At 45.9% G+C, this 22,911-nt stretch overlaps 1 protein-coding gene across 16 annotated transcripts in view; it reads right to left on the bottom strand.

Moving 5' to 3' along the window:
• Positions 1 to 22,911, bottom strand: part of LOC148891965 (3',5'-cyclic-AMP phosphodiesterase 4C-like) — an 84,729-nt gene that overhangs the window by 51,896 nt on the left and 9,922 nt on the right. For 13 of the 16 annotated variants that reach the window (XR_016116409.1, XR_016116408.1, XM_089007887.1 and 10 more), the window contains 5 exons: positions 13,548 to 13,742; positions 2,896 to 2,932; positions 1,470 to 1,543; positions 1,297 to 1,349; positions 1,001 to 1,113 (listed from right to left, as the gene is read on the bottom strand). Coding sequence is in view for 14 of the 16 variants with exons in the window: in XM_089007887.1 (XP_088864013.1) it covers positions 1,001 to 1,113; positions 1,297 to 1,349; positions 1,470 to 1,543; positions 2,896 to 2,932; positions 13,548 to 13,742 (472 nt within the window). In the remaining 2 variants the exon portion in view is untranslated. Of the gene's footprint in view, positions 1 to 1,000; positions 1,114 to 1,296; positions 1,350 to 1,469; positions 1,544 to 1,981; positions 2,132 to 2,158; positions 2,933 to 13,547; positions 13,743 to 22,911 lie in introns of those variants that run through there. The other 3 variants (XM_089007898.1, XM_089007890.1, XM_089007891.1) reach the window with 3 other exon arrangements.

The following is a 22,911-nucleotide window of genomic DNA, read 5'->3' as shown; positions in this document are numbered from 1 at the left end:
TAAAGTCTCGTTATATCGATATTCAAGGGAGTCCGAAAAAATAGCGATATAACCGGGACTATCGATATATCCGACCCTGTTTGCATGTAATTTTCTCCGTGCGTGCATAGAAATAGTATCGATATAACCGGGACTATCGATATATCCGATATCGATATAACGAGACTTTACTGTATATATATATATATATATATAGGGCCTAAACTACCAGTAAGTCTTTAGTTTCCTGACGAAGTTTCTTGGATAAGAAGCGAAACGTCCGACACCTTCAAAGAAGTACAGATGACGGCTGAAGAAATCTTTTCATCAGTGAAATTTGGAACCATTTAAACTTTGATAGTTCAAAAGCAGAGTGTAGACACTAAGGTTAAAATATCCCATCAATCAGGCTCCACAAACAACCCACACAAGCCATCTGTACGCTTGATTCAAAAAGCCAGCTAAACAGAACACAATTGATGAGGAACAAGGTAAAATTATCGCAGAGAAAGCACCTACAAGGGATCATTCCTCAAGATGTTCCTCATCAAGTGTTTAATGCTGAGGAAACCGGACACTGCATTCCATCAAGCCATTAACGACCATCACAAAGGGAAATAAAATGACTTTATTTATTTAATCATAATACTATAGCACATTTATTATACATAAAATGAGGTATATTTTGTGTATTTTTAAGGCTTAGAAAATTAGAAAGTAGAAAATTATGTTTTATGGGGACATGGGAACGGATTATTCTCATTTTCGCCTATACACTCTGACTGGGAACCAAGTTCGTGAGCCAAGGTCCCACTGTGTGTGAATATATATATATATATATATATATATATATATATATGTATATATATATATATATATATATATATATATATATATATATATATATATATATATATATATATATATATATATATATATATATATTTACTACTTTTGCAGTAGAGCCCGTGCTGTGAACACAATGTTAGCAGTGACCTGTGTTTGTCGCGACCACAGTTACCTTGTTGGAGGCCATTTCGCTTACAGAGTGTCGGGTTTTCAGAGTCTCCAGCTGCTCCAGACACCAGTCCAGCTCATCCAAAGTCTCTATTGCTAACTGGTGGTGAGGCTCCTCTGATCCAGGAGAACATAGTGAGGTATCATGTGACAGACTCAACTCCCACAAAGGATCCATGCACTGTGATGCATCGATGTCTTTGCAGGAATTTGTGTCAATTAAATAGTTTTACATTGTATGGCTTGACAGATGTACTGGAATTAGATACAACAACTAGCTAAGGGAATGCGGGCACTGACCTGCCAGACTGGTATTGCACATGGATGGCGGATTGCTGCCAGAAGATCGGGTCCTGCGGAAACAGATTGACTTCCATTTAGTTCACGACATGATTGTACTTTTCAGTAGCTTGCAAGTCTGCAGTGCAGACAGTTGAGACTTTCCCCAGTTGAGACTTCCCCAAAACGCTTACTTGCTGGCTGGCCGATCTTGCTGGCCAGCTATGACAGCAAAATTACTGCGGACTGTCCTCAGGCTGGAGAGGACCTGAGAAATAAATGAGCACACCGCGTCCTCATAAATTCCTACTTATTTCAAACCGATGAACACTTTAAGGCAAAAATTAGTGCATCCAAAAGATAGGCTGCCAAATGAAAAACAAAGTAATGTAATTTATTCAATACATTGTAAGAATGAATATTGTAAAGAGCAATACATTGGGGAGACGAAACAAATGATTAAAAAAAGACTTTATCAACATCACAGGGATAATACGAGTGGGCCTCAATCGGCAGTACATATGCACCTAAAAGCTAGCAACCACTCATTTGATGACAATGAGGTGAAAATCTTGGCGAAAGAACATTTTCAGAAAACAGTTAAATCCTTCACTAAACCGATATGGTGGGGTGAGGTTCAATTTGGATCGTTCGTACAACAGCGTGCTTAGGCAACATAGGATTATTAATGCTGATGAGGTGATACCGGAGCAAGTGAGGCAATCAGGCCAGTCATTAGTCAGGACAATAGCAACAATCAGTGGAGCCGCAGGGAGTAGTCCTCTCCTGCCCCCAACCTGAGAGGAGGGACCTAGCTAAGTCTGGCACCGCCATGTCTGGACAGTAGGGATATATATATATATATATATAGGGCCGATACTACTAGTAAGACTTTAGTTCGCTGAAGAAGCATCTTGGATCAGAAGCGAACCGTCTGACACCTTAAAAGAAGTGCAAATGACGGCTGAAGAAACCTTTTCATCAATGGACCACTCCTGTAGGACTGAGAGCAGAAAAGACTCAGACTCATGCTGAAAAAAACCGCGTTGATTATGTTGTGGGTATTTCTTACACGTATGTAAAAATCCACAAAACAGTCAAATAATAATTGACATCAGCAACAACTGTTTCTGAGATGTTATCAACATTGGGTTATTTTAGAACAGTTTTGATGAAAGGAAAAGGAACTGAAATGGGTAAAATCGACCCCTTTGCATAATCTCAGGGGTAATCTGAAGTCAGTCACAGGGAATTGTTGAAGCCTTTTCCAGGTGAGTTTGGGGGGAAAGCAGACTACAGCCTTAACTCGCACGGCAAATACAGAGACAAACGGCCATTCACAACCACTCCACATTGAGTGAGAACGGATCCCGCGCTTCCTGGACACAAATGATGTGAATATTACTTCACACCATCAGCAACTCACTTCATCTCAGCATCACATTTGTTTTTCCCTTTGTTCCTTTTGTTCATTGCACACTACCTCTGGGTTGTTTTGATAGAATCATTTTATGCCAGTCACTCAGCTCAGAGAAATTTAACTGTGCACACAAGCCCCCTTTTTGTCTTGTGCTCCCTGGGTAGTACCAATGCCATGTCTTTAGGATGGCTCAGACTCACCTGTGCAAACGGTGTGACAATCATGTCTTCTGTGTGTCTGCATGAAGAGAAAAGAAACACAAGATAAATCAATACAAAACACAAAATAATTAAGAGGTGGCAGTAGTTGCACATGAGCAGTTTCTTTCACGAGGAACAGTATGGACAAGGTTGGAAACGAAAACAAAGTCCAATATGGCGCCCGAATAGGCACCCGTCAGCAAGTGCGCACACGAGCCTTGCGTTTTTTGTTGTTATCTTTGTGTTTTCTTTTGTCACTTTGAGTTGTTGTGCGTCGTGTGGAACGTCTACGGATTGTTTTTCAGTATTTTTGGCCATGACATTCATCATGGAGGAGACTCTGCTTAGCAGTTGTGCCTTATCAGAAGCTCAAATGTGCCAGCACTGTTTTTGATTTGGATTGGATTGGATTGGTTTTGCCTTTATTAGTCTCACAGTGGAGAAATGTACATTTCATAGCAGCAAAGTGATAAAAGGAATGAAAGTAGAAAAACAAAATACATGAGCTGCTGGAAAGGCAGCCACTCTCGCGGCACAGATCTTGAAGTCAAAAGAACAAAAAAAAAACTAAACAAATAATATGACAGCACAAAGACAATATGACAAAACAAAGACACAGAGTCATTCATTCTTCAGGACTTGCTGTACCCGCTTTGTGATGACATGAAGCAGTTCTAGATGAAAGAGGAAAGGATCAAAGCATTTGGGAGGAATGTCAGTGTATTTGACTGTCATCGGTGGACAGCTCTAGGGCAATTGTGTTTTTTTGCGGCTGTAATGGTCAGCATTTTCACAGCCCCGCTTTGCTCAGTGGAAATGCTGTTGGACAGTCTGCGGCTGGATGGATGCATGGCTTGAGGAGCCCAGGATGAGAAGAAAGGAGCGTCAGCGCAGAGCGTCGATGCGTATGTAGAACTGTTGCAGCTTGGAATTGAAGCGGATTTATGTGGCACAAACTGTAAATTGTTGATTTATATGCCCCCCCCCTTTTTTAAAAATACTAATAATATGGTAGAATTCATCCATCCATCTTCTGCAGCTTATCCGGGGTCGGGTCGCGGGGGCAGCAGCTTCAATAGGGAAGCCCAGACTTCCCTCTCCCCAACCACTTCTTCTAGCTCGTCCTGGCGGATCCCGAGGCGTTCCCATGCCAGCTGGGAGACATAGTCTCTCCAGCGTGTCCTGGGTCGTCCCCGGGGTCTCCTGCCAGTGGGGCATGCTCGGAACACCTCACCAGAGAGGTGTCCTGGGGGCATCCTAATCAGATGCCCGAGCCACCTCATCTGCCTCCTCTCTATGTGGAGGAGAAGCTGCTCGACTTTGAGCTCCTCCCGGATGACCGAGCTTCTCACCTTATCTCTAAGGGAGAGCCCGGACACCCTACGGAGAAAGCTAATTTTGGATGAGGGTTGGGACGTAGATCGACCGGTAGATAGAGAGCTTTGCTTTTTGGCTCAGCTCCTTCTTCACCATGACAGATCGGTACAAATTCCGCATCACAGCAGACGCCGCACCGATCCACCTGTCGACCTCTCGCTCCCTCACACGCTCATTCGTGAACGAGACTCCCAGATACTTAAACTCCTCCACTTGAGGCAAAATCTCCTCCCCGACCAGGAGAGGGCACTCAACCCTTTTCCGTCTGAGAACCATTGTCTCAGATTTGGAGGTGCTGATTCTCATCCCAACCACTTCACATTCGGCTGCGAAACGCTCAAGAGAGAGTTGGAGAGCTCCACTTGAAGGCCCAAACAGTACCACATCATCTGCAAAAAGCAGAGATTCTATACTGAGGCCACCAAAACGGAAACCTTCAACGCTTTGGCTGCGCCTATAAATTCTGTCCATCAAGGTTAGGAACAGAATCGGTGACAAAGGGCAGCCTTGGCAGAGCCCAACCCTCACTGGAAACAATTCCGACTTATTGCCGGCAATGCGAACTAGACTCCAACATTGGTCGTATAGGGAACGAATGGCCCGTATCAGGCGCTCCTGTACCCCATACTCCCGAAGCACCCTCCACAGAACTCCACGAGGGACACAATGAAGCGCTTTCTCCAAGTCCACAAAGCACATGTAGAGTGGTTGGGCGAATTCCCATGCACCCTTGAGGACCCTGGTTAGGGTGTAGAGCTGGTCCACTGTTCCGCGCCCGGGACGAAAACCAATCTGAGGCTCAATTTGCTGACGGGCCCACCCCTCTAGAACCCCTGAATAGACCTTTCCAGGGAGGCTGAGTAGTGTGATAACTCTGTAGTTGGAACACACCCTCCGGTCCACCTTTTTAAAAAGGGGGACCACCTCCCCGGTCTGCCTATCCAGAGGCACTCTCCCCGATGACAACGCAATGTTGCAGACGCGTGTCAGCCAAGACAGCCCCAGAACATTCAGAGCCTTTAGGAACTCCGGTCGGATCTCATCCACCCCCGGGGCCTTGCCACAAAAGAGCTTTTTAACCACCTCGGTGACTTCAGCTACAGAGATCGGAGAGCCCACCTCGGAGTCCCCAGACACTGCTTCCTCCAAGGAAGGCGTGTTGGTCGAGTTGAGGAGGTCTTCGAAGTACTCTGCCCACCGGTTCACGATGTATCGAGTCGAGTCAGCAGCGCCTCATCCTCAATGTACACAGTGTTAGTGGTGCACTGCTTTTCCCTCCTAAGACGCCGGATGGTGGACCAGAATTTCCTCGAAGCGGTCCGGAAGTCGGCTTCCATGGTCTCACCGAACTCTTCCCATGCCCGTGTTTTTGCCTCGGCGACCACCGAGGCTGCATTCCGCGTAGCTAATAGATACCTGTCAGCTGTCTCAGGGGTCCCACAGGCTATATAGGCCTGGTAGGACCCTCTTGTGCTTTACGGCATCCTTTACTACTGGTGTCCACCAGCGAGTACGGGGGTTGCCGCCACGACAGGCACCAACCACCTTCTGGCCATAACTCCGATTTGCCGCCTCAGGATGGGAGGGAGGTACAGAACATGGTCCATTCGGACTCAATGTCCCCCACGTCACCCGGGACATGTGTAAAGTTCTGCTGGAAGTGGGAACTCCCACTTCCAGCAGAATTATGAGGCAATATTACATTTTGGCAAGCATTGCATTAGGTACACCTGCATAATCATTGAAGACCAAAACAAGCCCAGTCTCATTGTTTTCAGTTTAATTTCAATACACGTATTGGTGCTTTTGTAGGAAAGGAGACAATGTAGCCATTGAGGAAGGAGCACACACGACTGAATGTAGACACGTGTTTATTTCAACGGCTAACAAGTAGATCTGGTTCCAACATAGAAAATGCAGTAAATATTCTTAACATGAACACGCCCCCTGCTGTGCATCTGCTGGGTGAGATGCCTGGTCCTAGTGCACAACTATTTCTTTTTGTCAATGGATGCTACAGCTTCGTGTTTGCTTTCAACATTTAATCATATTATTATATTATATGATATATTTCATATATTTCATCATAATGTGCCTGATCCACTGATGATCCTCTCCTCTTTCATCTAGAACTTCTTCATGCAACAAAGAATGTGCAGACAGTTACGGGTTTATCGCGATCGTTCGTCCCTGGCTCATCGCTTCTACGGGTGTTGATGGCAGACGATGGTTAAATCAGCAGGAAGCCAGGTGTTGGACAGAAAGTTAGTTTAATCTTGAAGACAGTGGAGTCATTGTGGGAGGTCGGCCGAGGAGGAATCAGGAAGGGAGAGAGAGAGAGAGACGGACTGGGAGAGCATTTATATGACTGACATGGTGCGACGCAATAGGATGTGACGTAATGGGGTGTGACATCATGTAAAGGAAGGCAGGATGACGTATCAGGAAGTCCAAACCAAAACGAAATGATGCAAAAAGATGTTTAAAGATGTTCGTATAGCGAATTACCCCAACAACAGTGCTTAAGATTGAATGACTGTCTGTGTCTTTTGTGTTGTGTCACATAATTTATATAATTGCTTTTTTTTACTTAAAGATGGCATCGCGAGAGTTGCTGCTTTTACAGCAGGTTTGCATTTTGTATTTCTACTATTTACTTTTCTTCCCTGTTACTTTCATCCTTTTTTTGCTGTGAAATGTAAATTTCTACACAGCGAGACTAATAAAGGCTATTCGAATCCAAACCCATGTTGGGTATGATGCAGTGTAGTTGAAAAGCATCGCAAACTACAAAAGCACCAATATATTGAAGTTAAAATGAAAACAATGAGACTGGGCTTGTTTAGGACTGGATTTGCCTTTATTAGTCTTGCAGTGGAGAAATTTACATTTCACAGCAGCAAAGTTATGAAAGAAATGTAGAAAAGCAAAACACAGGAGCTGCTGGAAAGGCAGCCACTCTCGCGGCGCCGTCTTGAAGTCAAAAGAACAAAAAAAACCTAAATAACAAATAACATGACAACACAAAGACACTGAGAGACATTCATTCTTAAGCACTTTCTGTACCCTCTTTGTTACATAAAGCAGTTCCAGATGAAAGAGGAGAGGATCAAAGCGTCTCTTCACCAGTGGATCAGGGACATCATGGTGGAATGTGCACGTCGACTACAAGCTAAATGTTGAAAGCAAACACGAAGCTGTAGCATCCATTGACGAAAAGAGATTGTCTCACATCTCCTGTCCCACATAAATCAGCTTCAATTCCATCCCGCGACAGTTCCATATACGCATCGGCGCTCTGCGCTGACGCTCCTTCCTTCTTATCGCGGGTTCCTCAAGCCATTTATCCATCCAGCCGCAGACTGTCCAACAGCACCGACCTTCCACTGAACAAAGCGGCGCTGTGAAGATGCTGCCCATTACAGACGCAAAAAAAGCACAATGTCCCCTGTGGTGTCCAGCGATGTCAGTCGAATGGCAGCGACATTCCTCCCATTCAAAAACAGTACAGCATATTCATGCTGCCGAAAAGGCGCAACCGCTCAGCACAGTCTCCTCTTTGATGAATGTCGTGGTCAAAAATGCTGAAAAACAATCAGTATCCGTTCCACACGACGCACAACAACACAAAGTGACAAAAGAAAACACAAAAACAAGACAAAAACAACAAAAAAAAGCAAGGCTCATCAGAGCACTTGCTGACGGCTGCCTACTCGGGCGCCATCTTGGACTCCTTGGTCTTCAATGATTAAGCAGGTGTACCCAATTTGATGCTTTCCAATGAAATATCTGCTCATGATTCTACCGTATTTTCAACAGTAGCCAAAATGGAACTGTATAGTGCCACTTAGCAGTTTTTTTGACGACGATACTAGTGCAGCGTGTTCTACCGGAAACAAATTCCTTGTGTGTTCTACATACTTGGCAATAAAGATGATTCTGATTCTGTATTATTATTGTCTTTAAAAAAAGGAGGGCATATAAAACAGTTTGGTTGCATCATTCAAAGTATACATCTCAATCTAAATAGAGCACATGAATAAAAATACTTATAAATTACCACATATTCTTAAGTGTAAAATACAGCATGCACTGTAAAAAAACACTATCCATTACCTCATTATGTTTTTACAAAGTTATTCACTGGAATGTAGAAGTCTAATATATTAAATTGTAGGAAGTAAGACGTTTTTATGGTGAGAAGGAAAACATGAGTAGAGGACAGGTACATTTTTGGTGACAACTGTTGTGTCAAGATGGGTGAGGGACCAGACTAAGTACGACTCAGAAGACTCCTTATGAAGAACCAGGGCCCCACTCTGGAGCCAGGCCTGGAGATGGGGCTCGTTGGCCTGTGCCTACACCCATGGGGCCCGGTCGGGTTCAGCCCGAAGAGGAAACGTGGGTCCCCCTTCTCAAGGGCTCACCACCCACACGAGGGGCCAGAGGGGTCGGGTGCATTGTGAGCTGGGCGGCAGCCAAAGGCGGGGACCATGGCAGTCCAACCCTCAACTTCAGAAGCTAGCTCTTGGGACGTGGAATGTCACCTCTCTTACAGGGAAGGAGCCAGAGCTGGTAAAGGAGGTCGAAAAGTCCCGACTAGACATAGTTGGGCTTGCCTCCACACACAGCCTGGGTTCCGGTACCGGCCCTCTCGAAAGGGGTTGGCTCGCTGCCTTTACGTTGGGATTCATCACGGTAGACGAAAGGGTTGCTTCCCTCCGCCTTCGGGTGTGGGGACGGGTTCTGACTGTTGTCTGTTGCGTATGCACCAAACAGCAGTTCAGTGTACCCATCATTTTTGGAAACCTTAGGGGATGTGCTGGAGATCGCTCCCCCTGAGGACTCCCTTGTTCTGCTGGGCGATTTCAATGCTCATGTGGGCAATGACAGTGGGACCTGGAAGGGCGTGATTGGGAGGAATGGCCCCCCCGATCAGAACAGGAGTGGTGTCTTGTTATTAGACTTCTGTGCTCAACACGGATTGTCTATAACAAACACTTTATTCAAACATAAGGGGTCTATATGTGCACCTGGCACCAGGACACCCTTGGTCGCAGTTCGATGATCGACTTTATAGTTGTATCATCGAATTTGCGGCCTCATGTTTTGGACACTCGAGTGAAGAGAGGGGCGAAGCTGTCAACTGATCACCACCTGGTGGTGAGTAGGCTCCGTTGGTGGGGGAAGATGCCGGTCCGACCTGGAAGACCCAAACGTGTTGTGAGGGTTTGTTGGGAACGTCTGGCGGAATCCCCTGTCAGAAGGAGTTTCAACTCCCACTTCCAGCAGAACTTTACACATGTCCCGGGTGACGTGGGGGACATTGAGTCCGAATAGACCATGTTCCGTACCTCCCATCCTGAGGCGGCAAATGGCCATAAGGTGGTTGGTGCCTGTCGTGGCGGCAACCCCCGTACTCGCTGGTGGACACCAGTAGTAAGGGATGCCGTAAAGCACAAGAGGGTCCTACCAGGCCTATATAGCCTGTGGGACCCCTGAGACAGCTGACAGGTATTGATTAGCCAAGCGGAATGCAGCCTCAGTGGTCGCCGAGGCAAAAACACGGGCGTGGGAAGAGTTCGGTGAGGCCATGGAATTCTGGTCCACCATCCGGCGTCTCAGGAAGGGAAAGCAGTGCACCACTAACACTGTGTACAGTGACGATGGGGCGCTGCTGACGTCGACTCGAGACATCGTAAACCTGTGGGCAGAGTACTTCGAAGACCTCCTCAACTCGACCAACACGCCTTCCTTGGAGGAAGCAGTGTCTGGGGACTCCGAGGTGGGCTCTCCGATCTCTGTGGCTGAAGTCACTGAGATGGTTAAAAAGCTCCTCGGTGGCAAGGCCCCAGGGGTGGATGAGATCCGACCGGAGTTCCTAAAGGCCCTGGATGTTGTGGGGCTGTCCTGGCTGACACACCTCTGCAACATTGCGTGGTCATCGGGGAGAGTGCCTCTGGAATGGCAGACCGGGGTGGTGGTCCGGGGGACCGGAGGGTGTGTTCCAACTACAGAGGGATCACATTCCTCAGCCTCCCTAGAAAGGTCTACTCAGGGGTTCTAGAGGGGCGGGTGTGTCGGAAAGTCAAGCCTCAGATTGAGGAGGAACAGTGTGGTTTTTGTCCCGGCCGCGGAACAGTGGACCAGCTCTCCACCCTTAGCAGGGTCCTCGAGGGTGCATGGGAATTCGCCCAACCAGTCTACATGTTCTTTGTGGACTTGGAGAAAGCGTTTCACCGAGTCCCTCGTGGAGTTCCGTGGATGGTGCTTGTGGAGTATGGGGTACAGCAACGCCTGATACGGGCCGTTCGGTCCCTGTACGACCGATGTCAGAGTCTGGTTCGCATTGCCAGCAATAAGTCGGAATCGTTTACAGTGAGGGTTGGGCTCCGCCAAGGCTGCCCTTTGTCACCGATTCTGTTCATAACCTTTATGGACAGAATTTCTAGATGCAGCGTTGAATGTTTCCATTTTGCTGGCCCCAGTATAGCATCTCTGCTTTTTGCAGATGATTTGGTACTGTTGGGGCCTTCAAGTGGAGCTCTCCGACTCTCTCTTGAGCGTTTCACAGCCGAATGTGAAGCGGTTGGGATGAGAATCAGCACCTCCAAATCAGAGACAATGGTTCTCAGTCGGAAAAGGGTGGAGTGCCCTCTCCGGGTCGGGGAGGAGATTTTGCCTCAAGTGGAGGAGTTTAAGTATCTGGGTGTGTTGTTCACGAATGAGGGTGGAAGGGAGCGAGAGGTTGACAGGCTGTAATGCGAACTTTGTAGACTCTACCGGTCGATCTACGTCCCAGCCCTCATCTATGGTCACGAGCTATGGGTTGTGTCCGAAAGAACGACATCCCGGATGCAAGCGGCCGAAATGAGCTTTCTCCGTAGGGTGTCCGGGCTCTCCCTTAGAGATAAGGTGAGAAACATGGTCATCTGGGAGGGGCTCAAAGTCGAGCCGCTCCTCCTCCACATCGAGAAGAGCCAGATGAGGTGGCTCGGGCATCTGATTAGGATGCCCCCAGGACGGCTCCCTGTTGAGGTGTTCCGAGCATGCCCCACTGGCAGGAGACCCCGGGGACGACCCAGAACACGCTGGAGAGACTATGTCTCCCAGCTGGCATGGGGATGCCTCGGGATCCGCCAGGACGAGTTGGAGAACTGGCTAGGGTCCCTACTGAAGCTGCTGCCCCCGCGACCCAACCCCGGATAAGCGTCAGAAGATGGATGGATGGATGGATGGATGGATGGATGTTGTGTCAAGAAGAGTCTCCATGCACTGCTGATGTTTGGTGAGGGAAAAAAACAGGGTGGATAAAATATGAGTTGGACCAACAACATGTGGCTCATTTTTGTTCAAACAAACACAAAATAAATGCAATGCACACACAGAGCAAAACTTATTACAGTGCTGGAATCAAAGGTGAATTACGTTCTATTCAGTCAAGGTTTTAGTCACTTTTGGAAGGAGGAAAGTGGGAGTGACTCGACCATGAAGCTGTCTATCGGGGAAGACATGATGGCATGGAAATCAGCCTTTTTAATCTGATTTTTATTTCTGTTACTCTCACCGAGATGACAACCAGTTGACTTCCCAGTGCTTCAAGCTTTCCTCCCTTGAAAAACAGACATCCATAAGGTGAGGGGGATCTGCACCTGTTTCAAGTGTTTCACTGTGCATGAAGGTCTTGGGAAAACCGTGCAGACAAAGATGGGGCCTTCTCTTTTTGTTTGTGATCTTGAAGTGGATACTCAGCTTGCTTTTTCGCATACTGAGAGACAGGTTGAATAAATTGCACCTGAGGGAATCGGAAAACTAAATGAATCCAACAAAATGTTCATGTCAAAAGCAAAAAAAAAAAAAAAAAAAAAAAAAAAAAAAACGGTTGAACCTCTATTGAGGTACAGTATAAATTGTTACTTGGATTGACTAGCTCAGGGGTTCTTACTCTTGTTGATGGCACCGGACCCCTCCAGTTTCATATGCTCATTCACCGAACCCTTCTTTCAATGACTGTGCCCACTACCTAGAGACGAGACTGAGGGGTGGACCTCTGCGGTGGAGGATCCACCCAACCCCCCGGAGACCAACTCCCGATCGAACCCAATTTAAGAATCACTGGACTCGCTGAACTTGCTCCATGACTCAATTGACTGAAATCAATTTTCCTAACGAGGCAGCCCGGTGCTTAGCATGTCGATTTCACAGTGCAAAGGTACCAGGTTCAATTCCAGCTATGGCCTTCCTCTGTGGAGTTTGCATGTTCTCTCCGTGCCAGTGTTAATGTTCTCTTGGTACTCCGGTTTCCTCCCACTTTCCAACAAACATGCGTAGTAGGCTGATTGAACACTCCAAACTGTCCATTGGTGTGAGAGTATATGCACAAATTGTTGTTTGTTTCTGTGTGCCCTAGCCACCCGTTCAGGGTGTCCCCCGTCTCGTTGCCGAAGACAGCTGGGATGAGCTCCAGCATCACCAGAACAATAGCTCATTATTCAATTAAAAGATATGAGCGTCATAAAAAGGAATGTAAAAAAGTAAACAGGTTTGATAAGCGTCTTGTTGTATTGGATGTTTTGCAAGCCCAAAATTTTCTTGCATTATGTTCCATCCCATCAAGTCTAAACACATTCTTTTTGCCGAATGTGAATTATATAGTAAAATAAAGTGATTTTCATTCATTTTGAGGGACGGGACCTTGGGTCATTTTGCCACTTGCTGTCATACGAAAGTGACATTGCAGTAAGTCAGGGCTCCGGTCAGAACCAATCAGGGCTCATTCTGCAAAGTTGCAAGATTTTTGACTTGTTTTTCATTTTGTTTTGTGGATTTTCCGAAATCAACTTTACATTGCCGTTTGCAAGCACTTTATGTTGCCGGTGATTTCTGTTTGTACTTTGACGGTCTCTTGCTTTTCTTGATATAAATATTTTTGTTTTGCCATTTATTTGGCTCAGCATTTTTGGGATCCGTGAATCCACTCGTTCTGTTTTTGGACTAGCCCTTGAGCAACTGCCATGTGATGACTTCTCTGATGTCCCAACTGAATGATGACATCAACATGTCTTTAACATTCTTTAACGTTGCTAAAGGTTATGAGACTTTTCAATTGAGATTCAAGGGTAGTTTTAACTGCTTCACTAAAGCACTCAGGTAATACCCAGGCAGTAAAAAGTCAGAAGAAAGGTCTCATACTTAATTTAATGAAAGCAATCTCTGTGACCTGACAAACACATTCACAATTTACCTGGTAATCAGAAGGCAGCTCATACACTTACAAGTCACTTGCGGCGGAGGTATTTCTCAAAGGAACTTTGGAAGACAGATCAAAGTCTGAGTCAGATCGGTACAGGAACGATTCCCTTCGCTGGCTGTGAGGAAAGATGCCCTGTAAGACCAGACCACCAGAGCTCAGGCTGGCCTGAGCATCCATTGGACTGAGCCCCACTGACGAGCCATTCTCCACATCAAAGCTGCAGACACAGAGACAAGATTGAGACAAAAATGTTTTTTTTTTCATAAGTTGCATGCCTTGACACCGAGTTTGCAATGTGACAGAGTGCTTACTCAGTACGCGTTTTTCTTTCTTCAGTTTGTGATAATAAGAGGTGGCTAAAAATGGAAATGATCTCAATTCCAACTTTGGTCAAAAGTGGAGACAATTCCAGTAACATTGGAACACCAACGTGGACATGAAACACAAGAATCCCAAATGAAAATATCATACATTGGCATAGAGAAAAAGGCTGTAATCTGTAAAAGCAAAATGTGGAGAAGGAAGAAAGAGCACAGGTGTGCAATGTGGTAAAGTGTTGTTGACGTTCTCGAGATTGCCCTATTTGCTCTGGTATAAGGTGATACCAGATTAAATAGGTCAATCAGGCCAGTCCTTAGTCAGGACAATAGAAGCAATCAGTGGAGCCGCACGGAGTAGTCCTCTGCTCCCCCCAACCTGACACCAGGGACCTATCATAGCAGAGTCCGGCACCGCCATGTCTGGACACTAGGGATATATAGAGGGCCGATACTACCAGTAAGACTTCAGTTCTGTCATGATCTGGTTGGCGACCAACGAGTGGCGCTGTCGGCCCCGCCTGCACCTGCACAGGTGCTGGTCGTCCCGATCAGTGGCAGTTAAAAGGACTCCCGGCACAACCATTTGGGGTCAGGTCATTGTATGCATTGTATGCAATTGTACGCAGTGTGCATTGTGTATGCTTTGTATGTAATTGTACGCATTGTGCATTGTGTATGCATTGTATGCTGTGCTTGTGTTTGTTTCACCTTGGCGGACTTTTAATCTTTGTTTTCTTTTGATACTTTGCATTTTTTTCTGTCCAGATGATTTTGATGTTTTAGATTTTGTTCCAGCTGACTTTATTTGAATACAATTTGTCAAACACAACCTCCTGCTCCCTCCTGCCTGGTTTTTGGGATCCACCCCCGCCATCACCACCTTGCAAACCATGACAAGTTTGCTGTAGAAGCATCTTGGATAAGAAGCGAAACGTCCGACACGAAAGTACAGATGACGGCTGAAGAAACCTCTTCATCGACAAAGATAAGACTATTCAGCCCGTTTGTCAATCCATACATCCATTAGAAGTACAGTAAAGTCTCGTTATATCGATACTCAAGGGAGTCCGGAAAAATATCTATATAACCGGGACTATCGATATATCCGACCCTGTTTGCATGTAATTTTCTCCGTGCGTGCATAGAAATAGTATCGATATAACCGGGACTATCGATATATCCGATATCGATATAACGAGCGGCCCGGTAGTCGAGTGGTTAGCACACCGGTCCGGCCTCCCTGTGTGGAGTTTGCATGTTCTCCCCGGACCCGCGTGGGTTTTCTCCGGGTCCTCCGGTTTCCTCCCACACTCCAAAAACATGCATGGCAGGCAGATTGGCCACTCCAAATTGTCCCTAGGTGTGAGTGTGAGAGTGACTGTTGTATGTCTTTGTGTGCCCTGCGATTGGCTGGCAACCAATTCAGGGTGTCCCCCGCCTCGTGCCCGAAGACAGCTGGGATAGGCTCCAGCAACCCCCGCGACCCTAATGAGGAATAAGCGGTACGGAAAATGAGATGAGATGAGATATAACGAGACTTTACTGTATTTGCGAGGTCGAAAAGTCTCAGTCTAGACAATTGCAGAGTTCAATACAGTGTGTTTTACAATGCAGCAATTATTATTTTTAAGATGACAGTTGAGGCCAATTTCATGAAAACATTTATCAGAGGAGGAGATTCCAGTGAATTCCTATTCATCCAGATTTATTTTCCCCCAATTGACACACCCTTCGTGAAAATCAAAAGTTCAAAGTCATCTTGATTGTCAAATATGCTCCATGTATAACTTCCAGGACAGATGAAATGTATTTCCTTTCATTCTTCAATTCAAACATGCAAAGATGCCGTGCATTAAGACACTTACAGCTAAATATAAAAATAGCAAAGTGCACTGTATAAAATACACAAGCATGTACATGAATCTAAACAATATAAACAACCGCACTTGTGATTATTGTTGTTTAAAGGACAATCTACACCATTTTTTTGTTTCCTAACTGACATCAGAAAAACGTTTTATAGCATCTAAATTACCCAAAACACGCAAAATGATATTTTAATTCAAATGCAAAACACCAATAAAAATGACTTAAAGTGTCCCAAAACTACTTCAAATTGAACCCGGAAGTGGCCAGTTTCAGAAGGTCCCGCCCCCTTGTTCGTCACGTAACACCAAGACGTCTTGCCTTGCTCGAGAATCAAAACAATGGCTTCAGATTCGCAGAAGATGCTTTCTTGTTACGCATCCAGTTATGAATATGATTAGAATAGTTCTAAAGAGGAAAGCATAAATGTTTGCAATCGATTAAAGGAGTCCTCCCGTATCAATGTAGGACAACAATGTAGCGTCGCAGAAAATGCTCCGTTGTTAATGGGCTGATTTGTCTGCTGGGAATTTGGTGTCAGCGAATATCAAATTGTTGTCTTGGTGTAACACTCAACGATTCACCATTGCGTTATTTATGTGTTTTCCTTCTAATTTTGCCATCAACACAGATCAACACGGAGTTTTCAGACCAAACAAAGGACCGCAAAATGCATTGTGTGTCCTTTCTCGGTCAGGGGCGTTCCTTCCGTGACGTCACGTGGGGATCGTCACAAACTCAAAAACAATTCCTGAATATTCAGAGCGAGTCTTAAAAGGTAAAATATAGCTATATGCGGTGGAATCTTTGTAAAATACGCTCAGTAGAAGTAATTTGAAGCGATTTTACAAATGAAGGACACAACTTGATTGGCAGCAGGTGTGTTACAAGCAGGGAGGTGCAAACCCGCCACCTGCTGCCAATTCCAAATATGACAAACCAATCAAATTTCAGCCATCATTTGTTATCAGGGTCAGAAATCAGCTTGTACGAATTCACAATCAGTTCTGTAGGCTCTGGAGCGTAAAAAACAATGTTGATGAAACTGTCGCTTTAACCATTCAGAGTTCAAGTGGCAACCCAAGGCCTGCTTGCAGCCGCTGGAAACATCTATGTTTTTGCAAACTATGATTGGTTAGTCACATGATTGGCTAATCACTAGCCAATCATAGTATCACTAGCCACTGATAAGAGCAGATTGGCCAGCGCTAGTATGTATCTGTAGTGAGCTACATAAGCAAATATATTGTTGTGTTGATTTAATCGTGGTTTTGTCCATCCACAATGGCTGAAGGAGAAGAAATGGATTTGACCAAATCCAGGAGGCAGCAAGAAATGGACAGGCTGGTCAGAGAAAGAAGGGACCTGCGAAAACAGTGGAAGAAGGCCACTGATGCAGAGAAAGAAGGTCTCATGCTGCTCCAGGGGGGCATCAAATGCCGGTTGGCAACCTAACGAAGAGCAGAACACTTGAGGAAACTTTGCAAGAACAAGGAACACACAAGAACACGGTTCTATAAAAACCCCTTCAAGTTTGTGAAAGACCTCTTCGCTAAGGACAAAAGCGGAATCCTGAAAACCTCAAAGCAGGAACTTGAAAAGCACCTGGAAAAGGTCCACCAGGACACAAAAAAAGGCATGAAAAACTACTTATCCCACATGACATCCCCCCTATTGAACCACCCGAATTCAACTTCGAGACTGGCCCTCGAAAATGGAAGGAAGTGGAGAACGCAGTACGGCATGCCAGATCAGCATCAGCCCCCGGGCCAAATGGAGTTCCGTACAAGCTCTACAAAAACGCACCAGATGTTCTGCGCTATCTTTGGAGGCTCATGAGGATTGTGTGGCAGAAAGGGACAATACCAAAGGCATGGAGAAGGGCTGGAGGCGTACTAATTCCCAAGGAGAAGGATGCCGCAGACATGAGTCAATTCCGGCCAATTAGCCTTCTCAACGTTGAGGGGAAAATCTTTTTTAGTGTGTTAGCACGGAGACTTTCCACCTACCTGGAGAAGAACAAGTACGTTCATACTTCTGTACAGAAGGCTGGCATCCCTGGGTTCTCTGGTTGCTTGGAGCACACCAGTATGATCTGGCACCAAATCCAAGCGGCAAAGAAAGACAAGAGAGATCTTCATGTCATCTTCCTCGACCTGGCCAATGCCTTTGGCTCAGTTCCCCATAACCTTCTCTGGGAATCCTTCAACGTCTTCCAGGTTCCATTACCGATTACTACCTTGGTAAAAGCCTACTTCGAAGACCTGCAACTGTGCTTTACAACACCTGACTTCATAACATCATGGCAGCGTGTAGAAGTCGCCATCATGGCAGGTTGTACGATTTCACCCCAGGCCTTCATAATGGCCATGGAGGTCATCATCAGGGCCTCAAGGTGGGTGGTGGGGGGTGAGCGAACCAGGAATGGGATCTACCTCCCACCTATCCGGGCATACATGGATGGCATGACCACCTTGACCATTACTGCAGCTTGCACCAGGTGGCTACTTGGAAAACTGCAGGAAAACATCAAATGGGCCCGGATGAAAATCAAGCCAAACAAGTCACGCAGCATCTCAATAGACAAGGGAGAGCTAAAAAATGTGAAGTTCTGCATTGGTGATGACCCAATACCAACGGTGTCTGAGGAACCGGTCAAAAGCCTGGGAAGGTGGTACAATGCAAGCCTAAGAGACAAAGATCAAGTGCAGCAACTAATGCAGGACATCAGCAAAAGTCTGGAAAACATCAACAAGACTCCAATGCCAGGGAAACTCAAGCTCTGGTGTCTGCAGTTTGGACTTCTCCCGCGGGTAATGTGGCCACTCACAGTCTATGAGGTCCCACTCTCAACGGTGGAGAAGATGGAGCAAGCCATCACTAGATATGTGAAAAGATGGCTTGGTGTTCCACGCTGTCTGTCAAACATCAGCCTCAATGGCAAAGGGGTCCTCGAGCTTCCAATCACAAGCCTCACCGAAGAGTACAAGTGCTCTAAAGTGAGACTTCAGATGACCCTTACAAACTCCAGGGACCGGAAGATCAGTCAACATGCACCCCCCCTATCAACTGTATGGAAATGGACGCCATCCACCGCGGTGCAGCAGGCCACAGCAGCCCTAAGGCACAGCGACATTGTGGGGCACGTCCAGCTAGGTAGAGGGGGCTTTGGCCTTACAAACAAACCATCTTGGCGTAAGGCCTCAACATCGGAAAGAAGGAAAATGGTGATGGAAGAGCTGCGCCGCCAAGAGGAAGCTGAAAGAACTGCGAAGGCTGTATCTCTTGCCAAGCAGGGACAATGGGAAGGCCTGGAGAAGCGAAAAGCTAAGCTGGAGGGATCTCTGGGAACTGGAGGAAAGCAACATCAGCTTAATCATCAGAACTATCAATGATGTGCTCCCATCTCCCAAAAATCTCCACCAATGGTAAGGCGAAGATCCAAACTGTGACCTCTGTCCAACTCCAGGAACTCTCAAACACATCCTGACCGGTTGTAAGACCAGCCTCACACAAGGCCGCTACACCTGGAGGCACAACCAGGTCCTGAAGAGTTTGGCAGCTGTCGTTGAGAGCAATCAGAATACCATCAACTCCTTGCCCATGAGAGCCACCACTTCCAGCACAGCACCGTTGTCTTTTATCCAAGAGGGAGAGAAAAATCCAAAACATGCTCCTGCAAAACTAGAGGTTGGACAGCTGGCCAGCTTCCTAGCGGAGATTGCAGCCACCACCCTAATACCAGACTTGGTGCTCTGGTCCTCTTCACTCAAGGCTGTCTACATCACAGAACTTACAGTCCCGTGGGAAAACTCAGTTGAAGAGGCCTATGATCGCAAGAAGCTGCGCTATGCAGAACTCGCAGTGGATACACAACAGCGAGGATGGAAAGCCAAGATCTAGTCTATCCCATTGAAGTTGGATGTAGAAGGTTTGTGGCTTCCTCCACCATCAAACTGCTAAAAGACCTGGACATCCATGGACAGGCTCTGCGGCACACAGTTAGGTCACTCTCTGAAGCGGCAGAAAGAAGCAGCCACTGGATCTGGATGAAGAGGAAGGACCCTTGCTGGGCTCATGGGTCTGCAAGACCCTCCCCCCCACCAGCTTCTGAACATCTGATTGGGCATGGGACACAAGCGCGGGCGTGATCAACCTGCCGCTGGCCACCATCAATGAGGGTGTCTAGTGATGAAAGGCCGAAACACCCAATGATTCTATGGAGCACTACTGATGATGTGTCCCAAATTCACAACCTCCCATCCCTGAGGCACAGCTCCCACACCACTCTCAACATCAAGGCTAAATCTCGTGTGCGGAACATCCATTGGCACAAACGGACAGAATAACATCATGTCCAGTGTTTCATGATCCATTCACCCCCCCCCCCCCTGGCTCTTTCACGCCCCTGCTGCGGCTCCCTGCGGCATTAGAAATAAATAATGAGTATTTAATTTAATGTATATTATTTTAGTTCGTTCGTTTTTAAAATGTAATTCTAAATTTGAAGATTATGGTGATTATAAATAATACAAAATAAAACGTATTCAATTTTTTGTCGCTCATATTTTACCGTATTTTCACGACCATAAGGCGCATATAAACATCTCAGATTATTTTCAAAATATGCGGTGCGCCCTGTAGTGCGGACGTATTAGAGACCACCATGAGGAGGACGTGGTAGAGAACATGTGGGGGGGATGTGTGGGCGTGGTTTGTGTATAAATGAACAGGTATGTGCTTTATGCAGAACATTGCTGTTTTAACAACCCTGAAAATGGCACAGATATATGGTTATGAAGCTCAGTTTAAACTGAAGGCTATCAGTTACGCCGAGGAACATGGGAATGGAGCGGCCGTGACAAAATACGCGGACATAAGGCAAGGTGGCCGGAGTTAGAGGAAAGATTCGAGCAATGGATCGGCGAGCTTAGAGCGAGCGGAAGGAGCGTTTTGACTGTCACCATCCCACTCAGAGCAGTAACGCTAACGGAGGAAATGAAAATTGAACATCTCCAAGGAGGTCCGTCCGCGATTTTTCCATGCGGCCCGGGACTACTGTAGCGCAGCAACGGCCGGAGAATTATTCTGAAAAGCTGGCGAAAAGGCTGCCATGCTAAAGGAGAGAAACTCCCGGCGATGGTGATTTTTTCAAAGAAAGACTTTGCCTAAAGAGACATTTCCAGCAGGCGTCATTCTTAAGGCAAACGAAAAGGGCTGGATGTTACGCCACAGTTTGCCAATGGATTGTGGATGCTTGGGCTAACGTGTCTGCTAGCACGGTGGTTCGAGCTTTCGGAAAAGTCGGTACCGGTAGTGTGCTCCTTTTTACCATGCAGACGCCTATTGAGTGATGATTACAAAATGTTATTACTTTGTAATTAATAAATGTGCCTGTGTGTTGTTGTGAGGCGGACGTACGTATGGCAGTAGAGGATATGTACCGCTATATAAAACTTGCGTCCTTTCATCCGGTGCGCCCAATGTGTGTGTTAAATACAGAAATGGCACACATAAATGAGACTGCGCCTTTTCACACGGTGCGCCCTTTGGTGGTGAAAATACGATACGTCACAACTATCGACAGTGGACGTATATCCGGTCACAACCGCCAAATTGTGCACGATTTCTTGAATTTTTCGACCCCCAGGTAGGCCAACTATGGATAAATCTATGAAAAGAATAGTGTCTGAAGATAACAGAACATTTAATGATACGTGGGCAGATTCGTTCGCCTTCACTGCTGGCGCGACGGCTTTACCGGTATGCTTAATATGTAATGAGAAGTTAGCAAACAACAAAAAGTCAAATGTCGCAAGACATTTCCAGAACAAACACACAGCCTTTGCTCAAAAATATCCGGATGGAGATGAGAGAAAAAGAGCCTTTTCGGAACTGATGCGGAAAGCTGATCTTAGCAAAAATCATTTTATGAAGTGGATGAAATCTACAAATTTAGCTACATATGCTAGTTTTGTGGCCGCTCGGGGATTGGTCAGGCACGGGAAGCCGTTCACAGACGGAGAATATATCAAAGAATCATTCATTAAGATGTCTTTTCCAACATGAACTACATTAAAAACAGACATTGCTCACGCCTGACAGACAACAGCTTACAGTCCTGTGTGAAGGTAACATCATACAGCCCTGATTTGCAGAGGCTGTGCGCTGAGGTGCAGGAGCAGAAATCACAATAACCAGGTGATAAATATGGTATTTGCCATTTTGCAAATATTCTTTTTTTTCAAATAGACATTGAGTAATATATTTGAAAGTAATTTTCAACACGTCTTTTTTTCGCAGATTAAAATGTTTTTGTTGCGTGCAGAAATGTAATTTAGCTTCTCTGTAACAGTTCATTGATTCATATATGCAACACGCGATAGTTTGTTTATGCATATATAAAGGTAATAAACGATGATGAAAAGATGCAGTTTTGTCTTCATTTTAAATATCAAAAGGATTGTGTGGCTCCCAGTGTTTTCTTTTCTGTGGGACGTGGGTCCAAATGGCTCTTTGAGTCGTAAAGGTTGCCGACCCCTGGTTTAAGGGTTTCTACACAGTACCACCATTATCGAAATCTGTAGCGGCCGCGCCGTTGGTACAAATCCAGAGAAAATGCATCAGGCTTTTTTACAAATGTTAAACAAGATTGAATTGTTTGTGTTAAAAGGTGAAAATGGGAAGCAGAACAAGATTGAAGATTTTTTCAAATTGCATATTGTAATAAGACGTTAGCGTTGCAGTTTGCAGTGTTATGTGTACACTGTACTGTACTGTATATGAATGCAATCGTTTTTTGCAACAATGTTTTTTGTTTTGTCTGCTGAAGCGTGATGATTTTGAAAATGACTGTACATGCCATATTGTATTAAAGATCCCCCAGTCACGTTACCGGCTTCCGTGTTTCTGTCACAATTAAACAAAATCGTAGCTGAGCTCACGTCTTTCATTACTGAAACATACTCTAATGCCCCTCAGCAAATCAGTGACTGCAAAGTAGTGGTTGGTGAGAGTGTAGCCAGACAGCATAGGTTGGTGGTGTGTAGGATGACGCTGGCAGTGACGAAGATGAAGAAACCAAAGGCTGAAGTGAGGACAAAATGGTGGAAGTTGAAAAAGGAAGAGTGTTGCATGACATTTAGGAAGGAGGTAAGACAAGCACTGGGTGGGCAAGAGGTCGTTCCAGGTGACTGGCAA

Source organism: Hippocampus bargibanti, linkage group LG11, assembly GCF_051943395.1.
Source record: "Hippocampus bargibanti isolate YZ-2025 linkage group LG11, ASM5194339v1, whole genome shotgun sequence".
In the NCBI taxonomy this organism is placed as follows: Eukaryota; Metazoa; Chordata; class Actinopteri; order Syngnathiformes; family Syngnathidae; genus Hippocampus; species Hippocampus bargibanti.
This window is presented reverse-complemented; position numbering and strand designations above follow the sequence as displayed.